This window comes from Diplotaxodon limnothrissa, linkage group LG23 (genome assembly GCF_057381915.1).
Source record: "Diplotaxodon limnothrissa isolate DT_005_m linkage group LG23, D_limnothrissa_male_GT1.1, whole genome shotgun sequence".
NCBI classification, from domain to species: domain Eukaryota; kingdom Metazoa; phylum Chordata; class Actinopteri; order Cichliformes; family Cichlidae; genus Diplotaxodon; species Diplotaxodon limnothrissa.
The window spans coordinates 24,483,890-24,508,983 of NC_140617.1; the positions used below are offsets into that span (position 1 = coordinate 24,483,890).

The 25,094-nt window shown below is 41.0% G+C and overlaps 1 protein-coding gene across 3 annotated transcripts in view; it reads left to right on the forward strand.

Moving 5' to 3' along the window:
- LOC146608113 (nck-associated protein 5-like) overlaps nucleotides 1-25,094 on the forward strand; it is a 187,296-nt gene that overhangs the window by 137,735 nt on the left and 24,467 nt on the right. For all 3 annotated transcript variants that reach the window (XM_085347468.1, XM_085347469.1, XM_085347470.1), the window contains 8 exons: nucleotides 3,354-3,422; nucleotides 6,250-6,288; nucleotides 6,416-6,535; nucleotides 14,421-14,525; nucleotides 15,462-15,650; nucleotides 15,981-19,534; nucleotides 20,122-20,227; nucleotides 22,188-22,275. In XM_085347468.1, the coding sequence (XP_085203594.1) occupies nucleotides 3,354-3,422; nucleotides 6,250-6,288; nucleotides 6,416-6,535; nucleotides 14,421-14,525; nucleotides 15,462-15,650; nucleotides 15,981-19,534; nucleotides 20,122-20,227; nucleotides 22,188-22,275 (4,270 nt within the window). The remainder of the gene's footprint in view (nucleotides 1-3,353; nucleotides 3,423-6,249; nucleotides 6,289-6,415; nucleotides 6,536-14,420; nucleotides 14,526-15,461; nucleotides 15,651-15,980; nucleotides 19,535-20,121; nucleotides 20,228-22,187; nucleotides 22,276-25,094) is intronic.

Genomic DNA, 25,094 nt, shown 5'->3' on the forward strand with positions numbered 1-25,094 from the left:
CACCCTCACATTTACGTGCACTATATGAACTAAAGTGCTAGGCCACCTACACTTCCAGGAGCTGCTCAAGCATAGAAACCCACACCATTAACATGAAGGGTTTTTTTAAGTCCCATTGCCACAGAGGTATAAAATAAAAGATTAAGCTGTGGAACCCAATAATTTTGTCCCTACAGTGTAGATTGGAAGCATTAAATGTCCACAGCAGGTCCAGTACAAAGCAGGCATCAATGATAATAGGCATGCCATTTGTTATGTCAGACTTTACTCAGCGTTAAATGGAGAAAATGGGGTTCAGTGGGGTTGCAAAGCGGCTTGCAGATGCAAGTTAAATAGACTTTCATGACTTCTATGGGCAACATTAAAGGTGATTTAACTTCCAAGTTTGAAAAATGAAGCCAACGTAGTAGTGCCTTAAACCTACATTCTTTTAAATAATCACTAGGGGGCGACAGCTCTGGTTGCAAAAAAACTTCCAATGCTGTAGATGTCTGTGGGAAAACGCCCCTCAGCCCTGACCTGTGTACATGTAACCCAACTTGTGAATTATTATTAAGAATGACCGAACTCCCACTAGCCAGTATCAGAAGATCTAGGATCGGCAGGAGCCCAAGGTATAAACACCAATAAGAAGAGACCACACCACAATATACTGTTCACAAATTTGTTATATTTGACACACAGCAGCTGCAACAATGTAATGAAAAAACAATAAAATAAAATACAAAATATTTTCCCCAAAATAACAAACTAAATAAAAGTGCGCGCATACAGCTTTCTCTGAGTCAATTATATGAGTGGATAATGTCTGATAACTGATGGATCGTTGGGGCCCGTTCAGTTTGTTTAATGTTTGTCCTACCACACTCCGATGAAGGAAGAAAGTTCGTAGTCCTGCAGGTATCTGAAGCTTCAATGGGAACGAAACTTTGGCTTCAATAAAACCTTGGCAAATCCTTTTCAATTTCGGGTTGGCTCGCCATCCAGTTAACTGGAACTGTGGAATCACTGCTCCTCGATGGGGCTTGCTTCAGACTGGGTCCGTCTGTCGAGTCATCCTTTTACCAGATAACAAAAAAACCTGACCGTTGACAGGGTGAAACTCTGAACAACCAAAAACAACTGCAGCAGACTTGCTTTTAACTCCTAGCGATTCGACTTCGGGAACATTAGTTTCTCTGGCACATGGCATCATATGAACAGGAACGAAATGGCAACACAGGAAATCATGTGATCAAGGTCAACAGCAAGGGTCACTGGGAGCTCATTGCTGATTGGCCAAGTTAAATGACAACAGATAATCTTATTGGTCCACATCTTCCTTTAAACATAAAAGAAAAAAGAAATGACTAAATTCTTTACATTATACATGAAAAAAAAAACTACTTTCCACTGCTCTTTTTTTCTAGCTGGGCTACATACACACTTTCCAGATGAGTTAATGAGCTCAGTCATTCATTTTGGATTGTATAAATTATTTAAATTAATTAAATGCATTTTCTAAATTATGGTCATTCTAAGGATGAGAAGCACATTAAATGTTTCACTGTTAGATGCACCCCTCGCTGGTTTCAAAACAGCGGGATGGTAACCGTGACAATATTTCAAACCAGTGGGTGATGTCATGGTAGCTATATCGGTCTTTTGTACTGTCAGTGGTGACTTCAGATGAATCCTGTTTCATTTCTAATGACAACAAACAGCTTTAAAATGGCCCAAAATAGATTTTTTTCACATAACATGAGCATTATTAAATAATCGAAGGTTTTTAGAGATTATATTATTTAGGCGTCTGCTCTGCCCCAAGTCATGAATAGATTTTAAAGTTAGTTACAAGAATTGTTATTTACACTGACATTATGACTGCAGGGTTGTTGTGGTGTTATAATAATACACTGAACTATGGCAGAATATGATAGCGGGATTACACGGTTTGACTGAGAAGGTTTATTGTCAAATTTTTAGTGCCTGTTGTGCTGAGTTGTACTATTTTCAATGACAGACTAATCCTTTTACCTTGATTCTTGGTCTCAGAAAGCATCATCCCTGAAAAATATTAAATTCCAGTCTCAACACAAAGAAAGTTAATTTTCTGCCACCTGCCAAGGATGTGCTCCCGCTTAAGTGTTTTCCCTGGTGTAGACACCTCAGAGCCACCGCCATTCATTCTTCTAACAGCGACATAACTTAATACAATGAAATGTTTTTACTATTTTGGCATAGTAACCTTGAAATTAAATGCTATATGATTATTTAATATAATATTTCTGGTGTCTTCTGAGGGGCAGGAATGTAAATAATCCGTCCAAACCGTGCTACCTCACAGACCTAAATGTCACATGCATGTGTTTCCATGTGCAGCCCTGTTGCTAAGAGAGCGGTGCACTTCCAGGTTGCTCATCTCTATAACTACAGCACAAAGAAAGAAGGACACAAGCACGTCCAGTCGCCAACACTTACAGACTTGCATGCCACTAAAACAACATAGCAAAACTGATTTTAGGCTGCGCGCGGACGTGTCAGATAGCGCCTCATACTGAAGCTTGAGTTAAAGAAAATGAGCTGCCGTGTAGGCGAGGCTCTGGTTAAATCATCACATATTTTAAAAAGTCATGCTCATTTCTTTTTGGGTGTGAATAAATGGGAGCTGATTTATTTGTTTTTCTCCTTCTGCAGTTAATGATGGGAATATGAGTCTTCGCTGGCACATTTGAATCATAAATTAAGTTGTGTAACAGTGATAAATACACTGTCAGGGGGATTTCCCAAGCTAAATGCATCTCTTGAAAATAGAAACTAACACATGAGATGCTCGAGCTCTCTTTAATTGCTCAGGCCATTCATTAGATTTGCACTCATAACCACACGTTGCAGGCTTTGAGGCTTTAATTAGTCAGTGTTTCTTCGTAAGACAGCATCGTTGGACTGTTTTGGGTTGTAATCATGTTTCCCATGTTTTCATCAAGGGATTGGTAGTTTCTAGTAAAGGGCAGAGGGCGAGAGAACCAAAGAGTCTGACAGCTCCTAATATGCTGCCTGCCTCTGACAAATTGGAAACTCCCAAAGATCAATAGGACGCCACCTCATCGCTTGGCAAGCAGAGGAGATATTCTTATTAGGTCCGGGCTCCAAACGGCTAGCTGCCGCCCCAAAGTTCAGCATCATAACTTCCATCCCCTTGACCTTTTTCTCAGTTGCACTTGGTAAATTTTTATTGGCTGTCCTGGTTCAAAGTTGACATATGACCTTTGTGAGGGAAGTCTCAGTCTTAGCCAGAGCAACGCTCGATTGCCGCTCCTGTCTCTGTTGTTTTTTGTTGCATCAAACATAACTGGAGTGTGTGTTCTTTGCAGGAGGAGAACTCCACCCTGGCCTTAGAGAATGAGAGTCAAAGGGAGCAGTACGAGCGGTGTCTCGACGAGGTGAGTGCACACCTTGTTTATCTTTATTCATTCCAGGCAACATTCAAGGACGTTGAGTGGCTTGTGAGATGTTTTACTTACCTTGAAACTGAATTTGTTTTGACAGAATAAAATAAATTGTATTGTGGACCTGAAGATTAAGGTTTTAATGAGGTCCTGAGCCATGCTATGGTTATCTTACAGCTTGGCAATTTACTCCAGCCACAGCTCGAGGAAGGCTGGAGAGAATTTGTTGATAATGACAATCAATTTTATTTTTCATGCAACTAAATCTTAACGCACACTCTTTTATCTGACATTTTTTGTCTTTTCACATCCTCTGTTTACTTTTAAACTGTTAAGTAACAACACACACACATTTACATAACTCTATACTATCCAGGCTAAATTAATAGAAGATATGATAGTTAATAGCAGTTGCCTTTGGAATTTTGTTATGTCTATGTCTGCACTATATGTCAAATAAAGAATCTAAAACTTCACAACTACATGGATACTACTTATTTTCCATACTATTAGCAGCTGCAGTATACAGCGCAAGTAGCTGGTAGGCCATCAACAGTATATCTATATGATGCAAAGACAGGAAGGAAGTGAGGAGGAAGGACATGAGGATAGGCAGACAGTAGGTGTGACAGATGGGTTCAAATTGGAGGTTGGGATACCTGATAACAATTTTCTAAAATTGAAATTCAAAGACACAACTAGAATTTCACTCATCAAAACTGAAGCATAGACTTCTTTACAGGCTGTCAATACAGTTACCCACACATTAAGCCGTATTATTTGACAACTAGTTGCATAAAAAATACTCCAAAAAGCACCAACACCACAAAGACAGCAGCACAAAGTATCTGAAATTAAGCCTAGTGGACAGCTAGCAGCTAGGTAGGCACTTACTTTTTCCTTAAACAAGGCCAGTTTGCAACAATGTATAATTTTAGCATTATGATAATACCCCATTCTTTCTTTCTTTGGTTTTGTTTTTTCATGCTATAATTCACCAGGACCTAATGCTAGCTAGTGTGAATAGCATAATACACAACAGAAATGCGGTAATCAGTGCTAAAAATGAAATACAAAGAAACTACTAGAATTTCACTCTTCGAGACTGATGCACTGAAGTACAATTATACACACATTAAACTGTAAAAGGCACTAACACTACAAGTACAGTCACTCAAATTAGCTTAAGCTAAGCTTATCGTACAGCTGTTATAGCATACGGCTGGTATCCATCCCTCTGTAAAGTTCTCATGGAAGCTGAAATTATTTATAGAGCCCAAAATGCTTCTTGCATTAGCCTTTAAACATGTTTATTTCTGCTGTAAAGTTGGTCATTTTAATATGAAAATCTGTGGGGATTGACTCATACTTGGTGCCAGCTTCAAGTGGCTATTTGAGGTACTGCAGTCTCTTTTGCTCCTTAACTACTTATTTTTCCTTCTTTTTGTAACTGTAACGTGCAGTTAAGTGCTTGTGATGCAAGTCTGAAATGTCAGCTTGTATGTAGCTTCATCCTGACATGAACCGGTGTTTGTGCAGAAATAGTTTACATAACAATATCACTTCTGTGCCCTCTGGTTATTTTGCGAGAGCTTGTTAAGCACTGTTTAGGGAGCTACATGAGGGAAATGAAGCAGCCCCGGCTCTGGGCTGTGCCTGCTTGCTGAATCACTCCGGGATGGAGGGAGCGCTGCTAAAGGAAAGCATGTCCAGCAGGGACAAGTCGCCCAATTTGTCCTCAAACCGACAAGCTCAGCAGACTGAGCAGATCTGCCGCAGGGTGGGAAAGACTGGTGAGAGCATAAGGGGAAATAAAAATGAGAGGGGGTGAGGAAGAAAATCGAAAGTTAAAAAAAAGAAAAGAAAGTACAGGGAAGCGGGGCCATTGTTATACAGAGCTGCATCCTCGATGGATTGCATCTGGAGTAAACTCAGCCTTCGTCTCCTTTCTGCTTCCCTGCTCTCACTAAGATGGCTCAGCTCGGTTTTGTTGTGTTTATTTGTCAACTGTTTTCCTTTGTGGTTGGCTTTCGGTGGAAGGACGGCTTAGCAATAATCCTGTTTTAATGATGGAGACTGTGTGCGCCCCTCTAACTAGAACAACAGTGTAACAGAAGGGATGATTATTTTTTATGTTACACCAGCTGTCTGTGTGAAATTTTAAAGTCGTTTGTTGTGTTTGTAACTTGTTTCCAGGACGTACAGCGTGCGCAAGTTCACATCCTCTGTCAAACACCATTAACTCCAGTTTGTTTGATCACAAGAGGCAGATCTGTAACTTTGCGGTTCCACAAGCAGGGCTCATTTTGCTATGTTTACCCCCATCTCTCTTCGTTCAATAAACGAGAAACGAGGCGCTCGAAAGAGCCGATGGGGCTTCACGGGGTATTAATGAGCAATCAATGGGCAGTAATCGTAGACGCTCCTCCATCGGCGTTGCGGTCTGAAGTGCGAACCGCTCTGAGACCAAGACCCGGGCACAGCAGCACTTAAGTCAGGCACACCTCTGGTACCCTACATCAACCAGGCACTGTCAATACCACCATTATGCTGTGAGAGCTCAACATTGTCTGCACGAGTGTGTAAAAGAGACACACACACCCAATAGCGGAGGAAAAATGTGCAATGTATTGTGCCACAGCGGTTGCTTGGGCTCATAATAATTCATCCGAGGTGTAAATTGGCTGAGGAAGTACAAACACTCCAAAGTGCAGTGTAAGGGTTTCTATAGAGGCCCGGAAGGGTCATATGAGGTCAGGACTTTATTATGGTGCCAAAGCAGATAAATTATATTCTGTGATGTTTTCTTTTTCTCTTTAAGGTTGCCAATCAAGTCGTGCAGGCGCTTCTAACCCAGAAGGTTTGTTACTTCTTTTTCTCTTAATGCATGCTAATATAAATTAATGGATATACTCTCAGTGTTGTTCTAACTGTCATGTGAATTTTACACTCAGACGATGCTCTTTCTATTTGTCCTCCTGAATCAGGATCTGAGGGAGGAGTGTCTGAAGCTGCGAACAAGGGTTTTTGATCTCGAGCAGCAGAATCGGGCGCTCGGTGTTTTGTTCCAGCAGAAGATCAAGCCGGCCTCGGACCTGCTTCTCCAGGTACGCTGCCCTTCCCAGAACCTACCCTCCTGTCGATACACTACATTGTAGGTGATCAAATGGCAGGAAATGTATCGTTAAACAGGTAAAGAACAAAAAACAAAGAAGAACAGAGTGTGTTCCTCCCCTCAGCCGACCAGACCGGTCGCTGCAGATGGCCGCCCCTCCCTGAGCCTAAGGGAGGTTTCTTCCTGTTAAAAGGGAGTTTTTCCTTCCCACTGTTGCCAAGTGCTTGCTCACAGAGGGTTGTCTAATCGTTGGCCTTTCTCTATATTTTTGTAGAGCCTTTGTCTTTCAATACAAATCACCCTGAGTTGAATGTTGTTCTAATTTGGGGCTATATAAATAAAAGTGAATTAAAAATACAGAGGAGTTCATGGTCCACTCAGTGACTGTAAGATGTCCAGGCCCTGTGGCTGATGATCAGTTAATCGAGTGCTTTAACCCTCTTAATGTGAATCAGTAAGGAATGATTTAGTTTGCACAGAGCTGCAGAGAGTCCTGTCATATGCAAGCTTTGCAGGATTATACCGTCCTCAGCTACTCCTTTGCCAGTATACTTTTATTTTAGTCTCGCTACTACCACATAAATGTTTTAGTAATGCACAAAGTACTGTATATAGATATTTGAACTCAAACATAAGTCTTTGCTCTGGCTTCTCCAATCGAAACAGCCACCTCCTCAGGTTACTGGAACAGTTTATGTCTCCTGTTCCTCAGACAAGTTACTGGCAAACTTGAGCAGCAGACTGAATATCATATTATATAGTTAAATTTTATAGTTATTAATATTATTTATCCTGAAAAAAATTCAAGGTATACATTTTAAAAATTAAGTAGGTCAGTTTGGGGTCCTATAGTTTTAGCCTGAGTTTGCATATCCACACTCAAACATGGTGGAAAGAACTCCAGTAAACGACCCTGAGTACTTCTTCTCATGCATTTGAAGTTGTTTTCCATTTTTAGTTGTTTTTAAAGAGCTTTGGGGTCCTAACCAGAGAAAGAGACTGCTAAAAAAGAAAAGAAAAATAACCCGTAAACACTTTGATTGTTTACGGGTTTACATCTTTCTCTCTAAGCTTACATATGTGCCGTTTAATGTTACTTTTATAGTTTTATGTTGAGGATTCACATGAAATCGGGTCTCCCTGCAGCACGGCTTTCTACATTAAAAACTATGTTGGAAGTCTTTAAATGGCAGATACAAACTTAAAACATCTCCTGCCTTCCCCCAAAGTAGAGCGTCTTCCCTGGTGCCCTCTTGAAAACAAATCCCCTCCTCCAAATCAAAATAACACACTTCACATAAGTTCTGAAATGTTTGCAGCGCCAGGGCTATAATCTCCAACTCTCCACATCCAACAAACAACAAAGATTTGAACCCTGTAGCCATCACCAAACATCACTGTACTTGTACACCCCATAAACCCTATATTCTCTCAGCAGGAGTGGGTGTTTTTTTCTCTCCTTTTGGTCCCAATTTACTGAAAAGTGTCCATGTGTCCATCCAGCAGACTCTGTAAGGTGTAATTATGAGGCTGACGGACCTGCGGCTGTGTTTTTACGCAGCTATTGTCAACCATGATACGAAGTCAGAGGGGAATATGATGAGTTCGGAAAGTGGAATGTCACATAATTGTGGCTCTTTCGGGAGAAAGAAATTATGGGTAGATAAGGAAAAGGAAGGACATGAGAAAGCAAAGCAAAAACAGGAAGTGGTACAAATGCAGAAAATGAATTTAAAAAATGAGGAAAGAGAACTAATGTAGTTGTAGGCGTGTTAGAAAGATCCTTTCAAGGTACTTCTGCTGCCATTAGCAGACAGGCAGGAATATTGTTAAGTGAAAGTGCAATATAAAAGGCTGGAAGAAGGATACTGCCGACACCGCAGCGGAAACCAAAGAGGTGCAATCTCACTGAAGAGGTGTATTAAGGCACTCAGGAATATGATAGAGTTTGAGATCAAGTTCAGTCGTTATTGAGATCCCATGCGGGTAATTGGATTGCGGCGTATTGCTTTATATCCCTCTGGCATCCAGCCGAGACTGTTTTTCTTCTTCTCTTTCCGGCGTGATTCAGACATTATGAGTACGTACGTAACGTAAGGCAGGTGAAAGGAACATAATCATGTAATGTGTGCGTGCTACAGTGCTGTTTGTGTGGTTTCTACAAGCGTGTGGGTTTTTGTCCGCTCATTATTTAATAGCAACATTTTAACCATCATCAGGGTGATTCAATGTAAGAGTTAATCATAATGTGATCACGCCTCTCCGGATGCTCGGCGTGTCCTTTATGAGGGCTTCAGTCGTGTGGGAGAGCTGTTAAAAACAGCTATATTTATCCACGTCACAAAGGCTCGGGACTTCCTACGGAACAGCTATATTTTTATCTGTCGTGCTGTATAATTATTATTTTTATACTTATTTTTTGCAGAGTTAGATAAGAAGATCGAGGCCACTTTCTTATCTTCCTGTTCATTGTAACACTACAACCATAGACTCTATAAAAGACGGATTTAGCTGCTATTCATGGGTAGTAGTGGTGGTGAAGTCACTCTGAAGCCTCGAGCTGAGCATTTCCTGTTGTTCTTATCTTAGTGTTTTCAAACCAGATGTGACAGCTGAGAGGCAGAACCAACCAAAAAATGAGTACAATGAGCATAGCCAATGAGCATACCCTTGATAATCCTCCTTTCTGACTCCAATAGTGACCATGAGCTACAAAATGAACTTTGTGTTTTATTTAATAACGCCTGAAATCAACAATTGAGGCCATTAAGTCATCAAGAAAGTGTTTATGGAGGTCCCAGAACAAGGGAGCTTAGACTTCAATGCTTTACCTCACCCCCAACCGATTGTGACAGATGGCTGCCCCTCTTTGAGCCTGGTTCTGCCAGAGATGTCTTCCTGTTAAATGGGAGTTTTTCCTTCCTGCTGTTGCCAAGTGCTTATTCTTAGGGGGTCGTTTGATTGTTGGGGATTTCTCTGTATTGTATTGTTTCTCTGTATTGTTGTAGGATCTTTAACTTACAATATAAAGCACCTTGAGTTGACAGTTGTTGAGGTTTGGGGCTACAGAAGAATTGAACTGAGCTAAATTGAATTAAATATACAACCAGAATGTCATGGGCATTCTGGTTGTATAGATGGGCAGCCATCTGTCACAATACATAATGAATGTCAAGTTCATTATGTATTGTGTATTTCTGATACACAATACACACGGTCTGCCCCCGCAAACCGTGACACAGAAGTCTGTGTGTTCTTCTTATAAAGAATACAGGATTTGTGTTAGCACAAAGCTCACAACTACACTACAAAATGTTACATTTATTAAATATGGTCAAATGGAATATACTGCATTGGTACGCATTCACTTTATATCAAACACATTTTCCTTATTAATTAAACATTTGAATGATTTGATTGTTTCCTCTGACTGGTCTCTGGGCCTATGTTACTGGGGCCTCAAATAAAAGCTAGTTGATAGTTAGCTTAACCCTCTCCTCCCCCTTTTTAATGGATTACACATTTAGTGAAGTTGAAAAATGCAAGAATCTTTTTTTTTTTTAACATAGCTTCTCTGTTTACCGCTGACGTGCTAAGCACAGTGAACCAATTACACATTCATCTTATAGAAATGAGGCTGTCATTATTTAAATAGTCATAAATACTCAGTTGAGAAGTCTGCGTAAGCGTACAGCAAAGGATAACAAACGGGTTTGGATTTTGTATCTGTCAGATTACAGATAGATTTTGTGTTCAACTTACTAAACCAATTGAGCTGAATTACTTAGGAGAATATGAAAATAACCGGGGTGAGTTTTCATTTCTTTTCTGTCCTACACCCTCAAGCCGAGGGAGACTTAATCACCGATATGAGTGTACAGTTTCCCATTTAGCTCTGGACCTTTTTGCTTATCAGTAATTAAACGTTCCCCAGTTCCCCGTGGGCATCTTGAGTTCCTCTGATAAAGAACCATAATGCATTTGATAGTGAATGCACCGTTTGTGCACCTTCGCTGCCTTCAGCTGAAATGTTTTTGTGTGAAAATGCCACATATTCATTTCTGACATCCACATGTTAAAAAAAACAAAACAAAAAGCAAGATTTCTCAAACTCTGCACTACGACCAGCTATGTGTAGTACCAGCCACTAATGCTGCTCGGGCTAGTAGCAATTGAGTCACCCATTACTGGGACAAATGCTTGTTTTCTTTTTCAAACCTAAGAGCCCCAAGGACACAACATGCATGCCGTGACCTCATTACTGCTCATGCGGTTGTGAAAAAGTTGTAAAAACTTTGTGCACAGAAGAAAAAAAGAAGTTTGCAATAGCAGATTTAAACAAATACTCTTCCACAAACATAAATAACAAAATTTGCAGAGTGGAGCTTTAGAATGTCTGTTTTTAATGGAGCTCCATATATCTTACTTTATTATATTGCAGCGGAGCATTTGTCTTAGTTCCAGCTACAGTGCAGTGAGCAGTGTGTAGCTGGAAATTTAGGAAGAGCCTTTGTGATGAGTCAGACGTATAGATCAGGTCATGCAGGTGAGCATTATGTGGATGAGTAGGTGTGTGTGTGTTGTGAATTAATCTGCGAGCACGGCTTTTCTCTCTTGTGCATGTGTGGGTGTGTTGCAGGACGATGTGTTTTTGACAGCGAGTGCCAATACTGACGTATTTGTTTGGAAGCTATTCTGGGCCGACGTTCATTATCTTGAAATATGACCACTGTCAAAGCAGAAAAAAAGCAACAACAAAAGAACAAAAGCAGGAAGGCTTTTTCCTTCTGTTCAGTATATCTTGAAAAGTTTGGCTCCCAGACTAATGAAGTTACTCCAGACGTTAGCTAATAGTCAATAAAAGGCCATTATTTGCATGATATATTGCAGTCATCCCTGCATTAATGGGACAATTTACATTTTTGACTTTGAATGTCAAAAAGTTCAAGAAGCGTACAGTCGGCCTTGTCAGCTAGCATTTCCTTCACCTATCTTTCCCCCCGTGACCCTGTGACACTATTGACTGAATCGTTGATGAGGATGCTGAGGAGGTGAAATCCAGCACCGTCATGATAAGATCAGAGCCCCCCCGTGACAGCTCAGCCACTCCCATCCTGTGTGGACAGCATCCAGGCCCGGCCGTGTCGCATCAGAGCTTCATACACAGTTATCTCTGTGGACAGAATAAAATAATAACCAAACAATGTTTATTTAGATGGTGCCTTTTACAAGCAAAAACTGCAAAGTGCTTTATAGACAATAATCTAAATTTTAAATAAAAGGAAAAAAAAGATCAACTACAAATACTGCACATTTATTAAAACATGGTTAAGAGCACTGTGAGGGTGAAAAGGTTTAATGTAAAAAAACACAAAAGCAGAAATGGAACGAAGCCGGTTGCTAAAATAGCAACGAGTGTTTAGCTTGACGCAGGTCGGTCACTGTGACCTCGGCAGCTCAAACACCGCCTGTTCTTAGTGAGATTATGTTTAACAAAAGATAATTTTAGATAAAAAATGTTACAAGGAAAGTGTGAAGAACTAAAAGATTAACAAAGTAAAATGACAATTACAGAACCTGAACTGTATTTTTTTTCACAAAACAAAATAAACTCAAATCCTGTAGATGTTTTTTCATCTGTCTTAAATTAAAACTGTTTCGATATGGTTTTGATGTTTTCTTGATGAAACATTCGTTGAAAAAGGTTGTCAGCTTTGTTTTTTTAACAAACCATGTGAAAAAGACAGCTTTTTATTTAAAAACCTAAAACTATCACATATCATAATAATAATAATACTAATTAGGCCGTTTATACTGCACAATAATTAAAACATGCTTAAGAGCAGTACAAGACAAAGTTTAGACACAGAAGCAGAACTGTCACAAACCCGGGTACAGAATTACCCGAGTCCTAGCTGGCACAGGCTGATCACTTTGACCTCAGCAGCTCAATCGCCGTCTGTTCTTGGGAACAGTGGGATTGTGTTTAACAAACAGTTACAAACAATTTTACAGAACCTGAGATGCACTGTATTTTGACAAAACGAAATGAACTCAAATTTTATTTTATCACGTTTAGTCCTGTAGAAGTTTCTAATAATTAGTTTTTCAGCAGTTTGTCGGCTTTTAAAAAGAAAAGTGAAAATTGCATATTTTTTATAAGACAAGAATTTGCACTTAAAATATATTTTTTTTATTTAATCAAAGAAAACCCCTAAAACTCTGATGCATTTTTTTTACATGTTAGGTTTTTTTTGCTCTTTTGCTGTTAATGCCTTAACACACACACATACAGACATATATATATATATATGCGCCCAAACTAGTACAACTGCACGATATTACTACTACTACTTTTGCCTTTATTTGCTTTTGAAAGAATGTGATCTCCTAAGCTTTCCAGGGCACAGAACAGACCCTTTATATTTATAAATCTGATGAGTGTTCGGCAAGATCATTTTAAAAGTTAAGTTTTGATCTGTAACAGGCAAAAAAAAGATAGAAATCCTCCCTGTAGCTTAACTGTTTTTGAACTCACTGAAACCTGAACACGTTAGAAAGAACTCTGTGCCAGCATCTAAAGCCGGATGCTTTTATAAATCTTACAAATGGTAAAGAATATGGTCCTTATACAGTCTGTTCAGAGGAAACATGGAAAATGGGCATCGATCTGTTTCCATGGCAAATTACCACCTTGTCGCTGATGGTACAAAAATCAGTCACGCTAACAGCTTATTCACAGGCTTTCTCTAATACAAAAAGCAGCTTTTCTTTTGGATTTTTTTTTGTCTGAAGTTGGAGTGAAAAATCCACAATGAATGCAACACAGGTTACTTGTTCTAAAGAGACAAAAGAAAGCAGGGAAGTTTTGGTGTCATTAGAAGTCGTGTATTTTTTCTTTTCACAAGTCGATATACACAGTCGGGAAGGAGGTTTATGGAAGTAAATAAAATGGAAACCATTTTTATTTTAAAACGTTCATGCCATTGAAGGAAAATTTGAGGAGATCATTTTCAAAGCTCAGTTTCCATTTACCGTGGGTGACTTTTGCTTTTATAACACCCAATTTATTTTCTTCAAGGGGTGCACAGCATGTGAGTCGCCACTTACTTTAATGGTAGAAACTGAATTAAAAAACAAAACAAAAACAAAAGAAAACAAAGCGACCAGTGCGTAGAAGCACATGCATATACTCCCTAAGTGAGCATTAGTTCTACCCTTGGCAGGAAATGCAGCACAAGATCAAGTGTTCTGTTCCTGCAGATTTCTAGTTTAAGTTAATTTGAGCTCAGGGAATCCAGTGTAATTAAGTTCTGGGATTAATATGTGGAAATGTATTTGGTTTTGTATCCTTCCCTCTTAAGCATGAGAGTGAAATAACAGAAGAGACTAGCACAAATAAAAAAGGGGGAAAAAATCAAAGCAATCCCAAACTCCCTGATGCAATTATTTCCTATTCACATTATTATTTTTTTTTTTTTCTGGACGATGACATTAATGACTTTGAGAGAGAGAGGGATGAATCGGGGCTCCGTTTGGCACCAGTGGAGGGAATCAGATAGGTAAAAAATATTGCTCCGCCTCAGCCTATTGTGCAGTTGTTTGAGATTTTCAAAAATGAACTCAAATGATTACTTTGTTTAATTGCTTTCTTTTAATATTTGTCATTCGAGGGAGATTTAGACAATACTCAGATCAAAATCCTCACGCCCAGCTGAGATGCTACAAAAAGGAATTTCAGGCTATGCTGTGCGCCGCATAAAGTACTGATAAAGATCTTCATACCAATTATGCTCTTCTGTCATCTCAGATGCTCCTCTTGAGATCCCCCAAAGTCAAAAATTCATCTTTGCGTGTACTTCCCGTTTGACTTTCAGAAACTCCACTCTCGGATCATGGATCTGTCTGCAGCAGATTTGCTCCTGGAGCCAGAGAGAAGCAAGGCTTTCCTACTTTCCAGGAATACAGACTCCCCCTCTAATGTAAGCCTAATGGGAAACATTAAATGTACTTTTTTTCCCCTACCCATATAACTCATCCAAGTGTTGCAGCACAACTATACCCCCGTCTCCCATCAAGAAATCATTCCAAGATATTAAAATACAGATCTAAAATCCAAATCCGTGACCCCTCCTGTGCTCTCAGCAGGAAAAGCCAGCAGTATCACTTGGCACTAAGAGGGATATATCCTTGTCATATTACCAGAAAACCATCGATTGAGACTCGTCTTCAGTAAAAATGACTCCACAGGACACTCTGGAACATTAATCATCTTATATATTATGCATTAAGGCCCGAAAATGAGTTTGCTCCATTTCCTTTGCCCTTTTACCCCTCTGAGGATGCCACCTGATAAACCCTAATGCGTGCCATCAGAGCAGAAAAAGAAAATGAAATAATAATGGCTGAAAAGCGAATTATGAATCATCTTGTAATCAGGATGAGCAAAACCTCTACATAACCTTAAATAAGCCGTGTTAAGTGACACGCACACGAATGTGAGATTAGAGAATTGAAAACTGTGCCATGGATGTATCAGATTCCTCATCTTAAACTCCACTGTCATTGTCAGATTGTCTTCAGGGAAATGCTAATTGGACAAACATCTGCCGCGGTGTGGTGACTGCACACGAAAGATGATTGATATCGGTATTTCTTTAAGTTTGAAAAGTGCAGTACATCGACAATTTAGTCGACTTTTCTGTGATATTTGATTGGGTGTCTCAAGGTTTTCTTCAATACCTTTCATCACAAAATCAACAGCATGATGGCAATTAGATATGCAGCAGTACCCAACACATAAACACTTTTGATGTCTAGTCGGACTAAAGGAAAGCTTATGTAACTCACAAACATTGTTAAGCGGCCATGTAAGTGACTCCATCTTAATGCTATGTCGCCTCTTTTCTGTGTCATAGGAGGTTCAGTTGAATGGAAAGGCAGGTCTCCCTGTGGCCAAATGTCTGAGCCAGCTGAGCCTGACAGTGCCAGCCCCCGTGTACCCACGCAGCAGCTGTAGCAGCAGTGAGCTGTCGCTGTCGAGCGCGTGCAGTGAATTCTCCAGCGGCTCGTACACCTGGAATGATGGACGCTCCTGTGGGAAAATGGTAAACCACCTCGCTCATCAGGCTCATTAGGGGTGCTTTAGTCTTTATTTCGAGACCTTAATTAATCCCACAACCTTCATGCATGAGTTTGCTGATTATGTTTCCAATTGGAGTTTAAAGCTTCTGAGAAAATGTGAGATTTCATATTTAAAGACAGTCCTGCACCATCCTAATTCCAAGCATTTAAAATATGTGGTGGAATAAAAATAGCTTGCACGCAAAAGCCAACATTATGATTTGCTTTTCTCAGTTCTATTGCTTTACGTACTAAAGAATATGTGTTCTTACTACACAGAGACTGACTCTGCCTCCTTTCTCTTTCCCATTTAGTCATCTCTGACGTGGGAGAAGAGGCTGAGTTTGGGTTCGTCAGCCCCTAGTAATATCTGTGCTGCTCAGGAGGAGCACCTCCCCACAAGACGTAAGGAGAGCCACATACTGGAAGGACTGAGAAAGCTCCAAAGGAGGAAACACAGGAGCTCCTCCTGTTCCTCCAAGGTCTCCAAGTCAGGCTACAAAGACTGCATGAACTCCAATGAGGGCATCTACTCACTGGGCATCAAGAGTAGCAGTAAAGGGGTGTCTAGGCCTACCCATGTGGGGAGAACTGCTCAGGGAAAGAAGTTCGCTTATGATTCTGATGATGCAGATGATGAACTAGCACATTCTAGTTGTAGAGATAACATCCCCACCAAGGACAACTGGTTTCACTGTAAGAAGCTCTCACACAGCATCTCAGACAGTTTATGTAGCTGGGAGGGAACGCAAGACAGCGGAGGTGACACTATCTCAAGTCCTGTGGCTACTAAACACCCTTCTGGGTATGACTCAAAGGAGCAGCCTGAAAGACTCATGAGTTTTATTAACAGCCTTCTCCCTGAACGAGGGCGGATATCAGCTTTTACGAGACCATCGAAGCTGCACCTCACCCCTACTGAACCAGAAGTTCCCCGTCTGTCTGATGCGGATGATCTGGAGGAGTTAAAGTCTGAGTCAAGTGACATCCGAATGTCCTTTAGCCAGCCACCAGAGCAAGCCGAGAGGGACTCGAAGAGGTTGTCAAGAGATGCTGCCAAGCTGATTACACAGCAGTGCTTGCGGAGAGACCAGGTTCGTACCCAGTCTGCAGATGGAAGACCCAGGCCTTTCAGCCTGATTAAGGAGCCCAAAGTGGCCAAATGCACCCAATCTGAGGAGAGCGTGTTGGCAATATTTGATGCAGAAGGAGAGCCTATTGAACTTTGTGCAGAGAAACTTGCAGCAGCTGCTGGGACTCAAAAAGACATTCAGGGTAGCAAAGTAGTTCCTGACTACACAGAACTGGTGCCCCAAGAGAGGCCAACAAAGCAGAAACCCTCAAAATCAAGAAACTACAGTGTTCTTGAGTCTCCAGAGAAGCCGTCTGAATATCAGATCAGGACCCACAAGCCAAGGGAGCAAAGCAGTAGCAGGGAGGGAAGTGCAGAGAGGCTATCAATGCAGCTGACTCCACAACGGAAACTTATCAAACCACCAAGCAACCGAGCTAGTAAAGGCCTTTCCATCCCTCCCATGAATGATGCTGCTGGTTCCAAGTACAGTAGTTCAAAGATACCTGGTAGTAATAAACCTTCAGGATCCCCACTGAGATTATCTAAGGGCTCTGCCACTGAACCAAGTAACAGCGGGAACTCAGGACCCCCTGGGCAGGAGAAGTCCCCCTCCTCTCCGACAGTTAAAATGTCCAGATTCATCAAGACACCAGGAACCTGTATTCAAAGCCCAAAAGCGGTGAACTCAAAGCTCCCCAGCAGGGCCGAATGGAATAAGGGCGCCTCATCGAGTTCCCCTCACCTCTCAAGGAGACACCTGGAGTATGCTGACAACGGCGAACAGCCAACCAGAGACAAACACTGTGAAAACAGCAAAAATAAACTCAGGTCCCCCTCTCCTCCCCCTCCCCCGGGCCGCACCACCTCTTTACTGATCAGACCAAATTACGAGGGGTCGCCAACCACTGTGAGGGGTCCACCCCCAAGTTACCACACCTCACTTTTACCAAATATGCAATCAACGCTACCCATCAAGGATAAAGACTGTTTAGACTTGGATGCAGGCTACGGGACTGCACTTGCACCTCAGAAACTGGTTGACAAAACCAGTCAGCACCTTCAAAAGTCCCCTGCCATGACTAAGACACCTGCTAAAGGCGATTCCAAGCGGATGACCACGAAAGACTACCTCCCTTCTGCAAACTCAGGGTGTGCTCGAGAACCTGAAACCGCACCTAAAACCTCGAAGAATGTCCCTCCTCCCTACAGTGCCCTCAGAGGGTCCTCATTTCAGAACTCACCTGCAAGCAAAAAAGGATCTGCTAATAAAAATGTCCATCAGTCAGTGCAGAAGACCTCTATTAGTTTACCTGTTTCACTTCAGGACACACCTCAAGGTCAGGCAGAGCCACAAACTGGCAAAGCTTTAGACAGCTCTATTATTATGTCCCCTAACCTAGCAGAAAAAGCCTCAAAGACTCGCATCCCAATGGGCTTTAAGGCATTTTTAAAGTCTCCTCCTAGCCATAAAAATAGTCCCTCTATACCAGGCAAACAAGAGAAAGATCATATCAACTCAGTCTCCAAGGAGACTGTGACTTCAAATGCTTCTGCCCAGTGTGACAACTTGCAGACAGAGTACAATATTGATTCGCCATCCAAGATGTCTGTTACAGAGGGGAAAGGTGAAGTCCAGTGTAGGTTACTGGAAGAAGAATTACAAGCTCTTATGGTGCCAGAGGAAGGGGGTGTTTGTGATAATGGGAAAAGGAGTAGTCAGCTTTTTGGCAGATCCATATCTATTGCTGCCAAACCTCATTTAAAGCCAGCGTTAGGGATGAACGGGGCAAAAGCTCGTAGCCAGAGTTTCAGCACCAACTACATTGAAAAACCAAGCATCAATTCCTTAGATGGGCCGGGAAAAATCAGAACTCAGATCATTACCAACTCAGGGGAAAGGGGGAACTCTCTGTCGAGACAGAGTTCCTTAGAAGCGACCTGTGCTGGGTTAGCAGAGAGCCCTGTTCATTCTCCAAGGACAAGACTTAGCCACTATGGAGGGATGACAGGGTCAAATAGTCACGGCATCCTCCCTGACAGAGCTTTCAAATCGGGTTCTAAAGTTGAGGGGTCACAGGGCACAGGGAAGGGGGAGGCAGTCATGTCACCTTCTCACAAAGTGGTTCGTAGTTTACCCATCAGTGATCGGACTGGTTTAAACATCCGTAAGCCATCGAAGGTTGCCTCTCATCCACAGTTTCATCCTCCGTCCTCTTGTGTCTACGGCTTGGAAAATCCAGTTAGAGAGACAGAAGACAAAGCAGCATTCCCTAATGAGGCAGACTTCAGCAGGGAAGTCAAAACCCAGGCGGACTCCCCAAACAAACACCCAGATATGGAGGAGAAAAAAATCAGCCCAACAGTCACCACTATTGAAGAGAAAGTCATGATGGGAATTGAGGAGAACGTGCAGAAATGTCAAGAACAGGAGAAAGTCGCTGCCACCGAGGCCAAACAGAAGACGGGTCCCTCTCTGGCAAACTGGTTCGGCCTCCGTAAGAGCAAACTTCCAGCTCTGAGTATTAAAAAAGCCGACTCTCCCAAGGGAAAAGAGGAGAAGAAAGAGCTGAAGATCGGAGGCAAACAGATGAAGTCTGACAAGAAGAAGGATAAGAAGAAAAATGATAATCAGCAGAAAGAAAGCCAGGAGGTGCAGGGTCTGTCTGAGATGAACAACAAGCTTAGCTCCATTATGGACCACTGCAACAATCAGATGGGTCAGATTGCCAGTCAGATCCAGTGCACGACGGCCTTTATTGGAAAAGACCAGATCGTGAAAGAGCTTCTTGGCAGGTGAGTTAGCAACACCTTTGTCATTAAGAAAATCAAGTATTATTATCCTAATTGATCGGATGCTGTGCTGATTATTTCCTGTCACCGAGCTTTCTCAGAGATGCCTTTCTACCAAGTGAATCAACGATTCAGAAGCAAAGTAGTAGCTCTATTACATTAAACATGAGCAATCCCTACATTAAGCTTGTGTGTTCAGAGAAACACAAACAGCAGCTGTCTGTTTGAGGTGTGACTCTTCACTAGTGAGCATAAACAGTTTGGGGATCAGACACATAGTCAGCAACACTCAGGATTATTGTGTGTTTAAGCCACAGTCATCTACTCTCTTTGCTCATTTTCCTCTTCAAAAACCCAGCTGACAGATTTCAAACACTTGTGAAGTACCACTTCATGCAGGTTGTTAACCGTGCGATGACATTTCCATGTGTGTATGTGTGCGTGCACACATGTGTTTACCTGCGCGTTCATGAAGCGAAAGAGTGGGTCAACGCAATTTATCAGGAGTCTCGCTTTCTACCTGGTGAGTTGATAAAGGAAGTACTCGGCACACAGACATGAAAAACAGATCAAATCTTATTTCCTGACAGGACCGCTGTGAAGGGCAACTCCGTGGCCACATCGCCGCCTGGGATCGCCACGCCCAAAAAACACAGCGAAACGAAGGGAGATATGGAGATCTGTTCAGATACTGCTGTAAGTAGACAAACATGCACTGCGGACTTTGTTACAGTTTTTGGGGCTAGCTTGTTTGCAGTGCACGCATACGTGCAAAATTCCCATAGGTTTTCACACTTGTACAGTATGAACATGTTCACAAACAGATCCACAACACCTCTGCCTCTTCACCATCACATCCCCTGAAGGCTCAATATTGATTCGCATTGTGTTCTGACTCAGCCTACAATTCATCGCCTACTTTTTTTATTATCAAACCCAATCCTGTGTTGTTGTCTCCACAAAGCTGAAGGTTTTTAAGCTATATCTCACATAGAGGCAGCCATCAGGCTGTGGATGTAGTACAGACTTAAATTAGGCTCCTATCAGCTGTTTGATTTTGTAAATCATATCAGTGCACTTTGTAAGCAAAATGCTAAAATCTTGACCTTGTGGGTTTATTCTTTATTACCCGTCAGTCAAAATGCCAAAATATGACGGAGAGCCTGAGAGCTTGAGAGCGACTGAAAGAAGGGAGACAGCAATAATAAAAGAAACTGAAAGGAGCAGTCTGAACAGGGGGAAAGAATGACAGTCTCACCGCATAATGTAGGAAATTTAATCCAGATGATGTGAAATTTTGATAACATGGAGGAGCCCCTTATCGCAGACACTCAATTTGACAAAAGAGCCATTTAATACCATCCTCCAAGCTTTCCGTCTATCTTCTCCCCACAGAAATACAACAAAAGAGCCACACTTTATGACCTACAAGCTCCTTTTACACCACCCCCAAAACCACATTTTTAAAATAACCTAATTAAAGTATGGCAGAAAGTCTGTGACAATTACCTTACTTCTTTCTGAACAAAACTTTCAACACATTTCACAAAGCCAGAAGCTTGTCCAGTCCTCTGGAAAGTCATATAGTACGTGAATCGGTTTAACCGATCCTTTTCATCCACAATTTTCTTTTGCACATTACCTAAAAGAAAGCCTTTTAAATTGATAAATGTTAACAGCTTATACTAACAAAGCTGCATCTATACGGTCTAATATATCCAGAAGGTATCCTGGGGTATGTGGACAGCTTAGCTCAACTCATCTAAAAGAAAAAAATAATTAATTGATAAGCAATAGAAATGTAACTATAAACATGTATAGGGATTTGGATTGCGTAAGTAATAAAAAATTAAGAAAAGGCATGTCAAAATACCTGGATAAATGTTGGCATAAGCAAGAGAAATTTTTTTGCAGGAAAGTCACAGTAGCTCGCTAAAATTAGGGTTAAAAAGGGAGTAATTATGACCTAACAGCGTACCTATCAAATAAAAATTTAGATGAAGAAATGAAAGAGCAATAAAACTTGCACCATCTAGCTAAAACTAGCTTAAACCATTACACAATCTAGCTAGAAATATGAATCATTTTAAATTATTAGCAAATTATTAGCAAAATAAGAATAGATGAACAAACTGTCAGTCATCTAATAGTTGGGATATTTCACTAGTGCTGCAGTTATACTAGTCATACTATACTAAAATTATTCAAAGCACGGGCTTTCACTGTTATTTCAAAGTTGGGGACCACTCCCAGTAAATGTATGCCAATCTGTCTGAGAGTGATTGCAGGCAATCTGAGCTAGACTAGGATTGTTTGGAGAGCGGTTGCTGCAACATCTTGCAATCAGTTGACCAATGTGAAAAAATTCAGGGCAGTTACTGAGCAACCACTGATTTTCTCTGTTCAAGCAAGAAGGTTTCTGTCCTATTTGTACTGTGGTGTGACTGAATTTAATTGCTATGATTGGTTACTAAGCTGAAAGTGTTTCCAGTTTAAAATAATTTTCAAATAAACGTGTTTGAACTTGAAAAGTGGGGATGGTGAGGTGTTCTCAGGTCTATCTGACAAACCTTTAAGGGTGTGTCAGAAAAAAGGTTTAAAATCTCTGCTTTACGTCATAACTTTGTCACTAACATGGAGTTTGTTCATTTTCTAGACCCTCATAATGACAGAGAAGATCAACCTAAAGGCTGAAAATGTAGAGGGACACATCCCAGACGCAGCTTGTCAAGACCACATGTTAGGTGAGTCTATGAGTTACTTTTCAGCTTTCACTAAAGGCAGTTTAAAAGAACAATATCTTTCCTCTTCTCTGATTTGAGTTGTTACTTTGCCTAAACTTCACGTCTTCTCTTCTCTGGGTTTCATACTCTATCTGCAAGTGTTTATCTCACTGAGTACAGGTTTTCATTTGGCTTAAACCTGTCAAAAATCAACCGGTGCAACAAAGCATTAACACATTTTTACAGTTGCAATTTCCTGATGTGACTGACAACTCAATTCCGTCGCCAACTGATTCCCCTCACTGCCAGACTCACCATTACTGTGGGGAAATAGCAGCGGTTGCAAACGGCACGTTGACAGTCTGTTCAGGTGATTGACGTGCAGCCGGGTGATGTTTCACAATGCCTGAGCAGCTAAAGAAGTGAAAAAATAAATGCATCAAACAATTGTGAGATGAGATGATGACTGTTATTACTGCAGAGCGACAAACTTACATTGTAGATTGTAGCTCGGTGAGGGGAAGGAGGGGGTGTAGGTGCTGTTTACTGGATGTGGAGTGCACCGTGTTCATTACTCGGCTGTCACTCACCGGGTTATTGACAAATTGTTTCACAGATTCATCTCAAAGTACATAATGGCATGCTTCTTGAAATGTAGCTCTATTGCAGGTGTGAATTTAGATTTGCTGATAGCAGGGTAGCGATTTTGTTTTTTCTCTTAGTTTTATTAAAATAAATTAGATGGGTTATAACCCCAGCCAGTTTGTTTCAGAGGGAAAAGAGGGGTGTGCAGATAAGTCAGAATCATTATTTTATTTGTTCCTTCATTGCCTGATTTTATCTACTGTTCTGATTTTATCTGTTTTGATTTTATATACTGTTTTGTTTGTTTGTTTGTTTGTTTGTTAAGTGGGTTTAGAGCTCTGGGTAGCTCCCCAACTGGGTCTAGACTGGGTCTAGAGAGTATTTTAAATTCAGGGAATTTAAAATAGAAAGTAGCTCGTCCACAGAAGGACTGGTAGCTCCCCTTACGATAAGGGTTCAGATCGCGCGAACAGGTGTGAAATGTGTGTGTTTAATTAGTTTGTTTGTTTGCTTGTTTTAATCAATTTTAAATCATGCTTTTTATTTGTTTTTGTTTCTAATGTCTCTGTAAAGCACTTTGAATCACCTTGTTGTTGAATTGTGCTATACAAATAAATTTGCCTTGCCTTGCCTTGCCTTGCCAAAACTTGGGAGAACACTAAAACTGTAAATAAAATAGCTTATTCTGATGGCAAATGGTTAGGATGGCTGTACTATCAAACCATTTCGTGCTTTATATGTGCTATAACTGTAAGAGAGAAGAAATCGAAAATAATAAAAGATGTAAGTGAAGTAAAGGTAAGAACAGTATCGCAAATAAAACTTCAAATAAAATAAATAGTATATTCTAAAATCTCAGAAACGCTACAGGGAGCTGAAAACCACTAAAAATGTGTCCTTCTTAGAAGCCGAGTTGGAGCTGCCACTTAGAGCAGCTGTCTGAGGATGCAAAAGACCCGAGGGCCAACCTGTACATGCATGTTAAAAATAGAATTGCAGGACAGCGTGTACTGCATGTAAAAGAGGTCATTTAAGGTGATGAAATTCCTGACTCTGTGATTCCTTTTAGACAGGGAAAAGCCCTATGGGTACTTTTTTCAAGCATGTAACTTTAGAATTTTTGTGTCATTTTCAGCTGTGATAGGTAGGAGTTTTCAGAGAATGAAAACCTCCAAAAACCAACTAGCCACCAGACACAGCTGGTGAACATACACTGACCGGACACTTTATTAGCTACCCACTGCTAGTAAAAGTATTGGACCCTCTTCTTCAAAACTGTTTCAATTTTTCATGGCACAGATTCAACGAGGTGCAACATTCCTCAGACTTTTCTGCCCATATTGACATGATAGCGTCACATAGTTTCTGCAGATTTGTCAGCTTGCACATCCATGTGAATGGGCTTTTAGTTGCTTAAGCTCTGGCGACTGTGGTAATCTTTTGAGTACAGTGAACTTTTTGTCATGTTCAAGAAACCAGTTTTATTTGAGTTTTGCAACAAGGCACCAACGACAACTATGCCATGTTTAAAGACACACCTTACTTTACCATTGTGATGCTCCTGAAAGGATAAGAATCTTTGATTGCTGCTGCTAGCACAGACAGCTTAAATAAACAAGCCACAATGTACCGGCTGTACACTGAACAAAATGTTTTTGTTACATTATTACAGTGTGCACACCCCAGTGGCCTAATGGATAAGGCACTAGTTTCCTATGCTAGGGATTTTGGGATTGTGGGTTAAAGTCTCATCTGGGGTGAGTTCCAGCAGTGGACTTTTATGAAAGTTGGCTCGCCAACGACTGCTCAGAGTCGTGGTTTTGTAAATTCTAGTATTAGGTTAGACCCCCTTTTGCCTTCTGATCAGTCTTAATTCTTCATGGCATAGATTCAACAAGTTGAGATTATCTGAGTTTTGTGAGACAGTGTGTTATCCTACAGTCATCAGAAGATAGGTGCACTGTGGTTTTAAAAGGATGGACACGTTCAAGCTCAGTTGGTACTTAGAGCCCAAAGTTTTCCATTTTGTTTACACCAAATTCTGAATGGCGTGGCAGAAATCGAGACTGATCAGACAACAAAACATCCAATAATCTGTTGTCTTGTTTTGGTGAGCCTGTGTGAATTGTAGTCCCAGTTTCCTGCTCTTAGCTGACAGGAGCAGCACCCACCGTTAGGGATGGGTATCGAAAACCGGTTCTTGTTGAGAACCGGTTCCCACTGTTTCAATTCCTTGGAATTCTTTGCCATTTTTG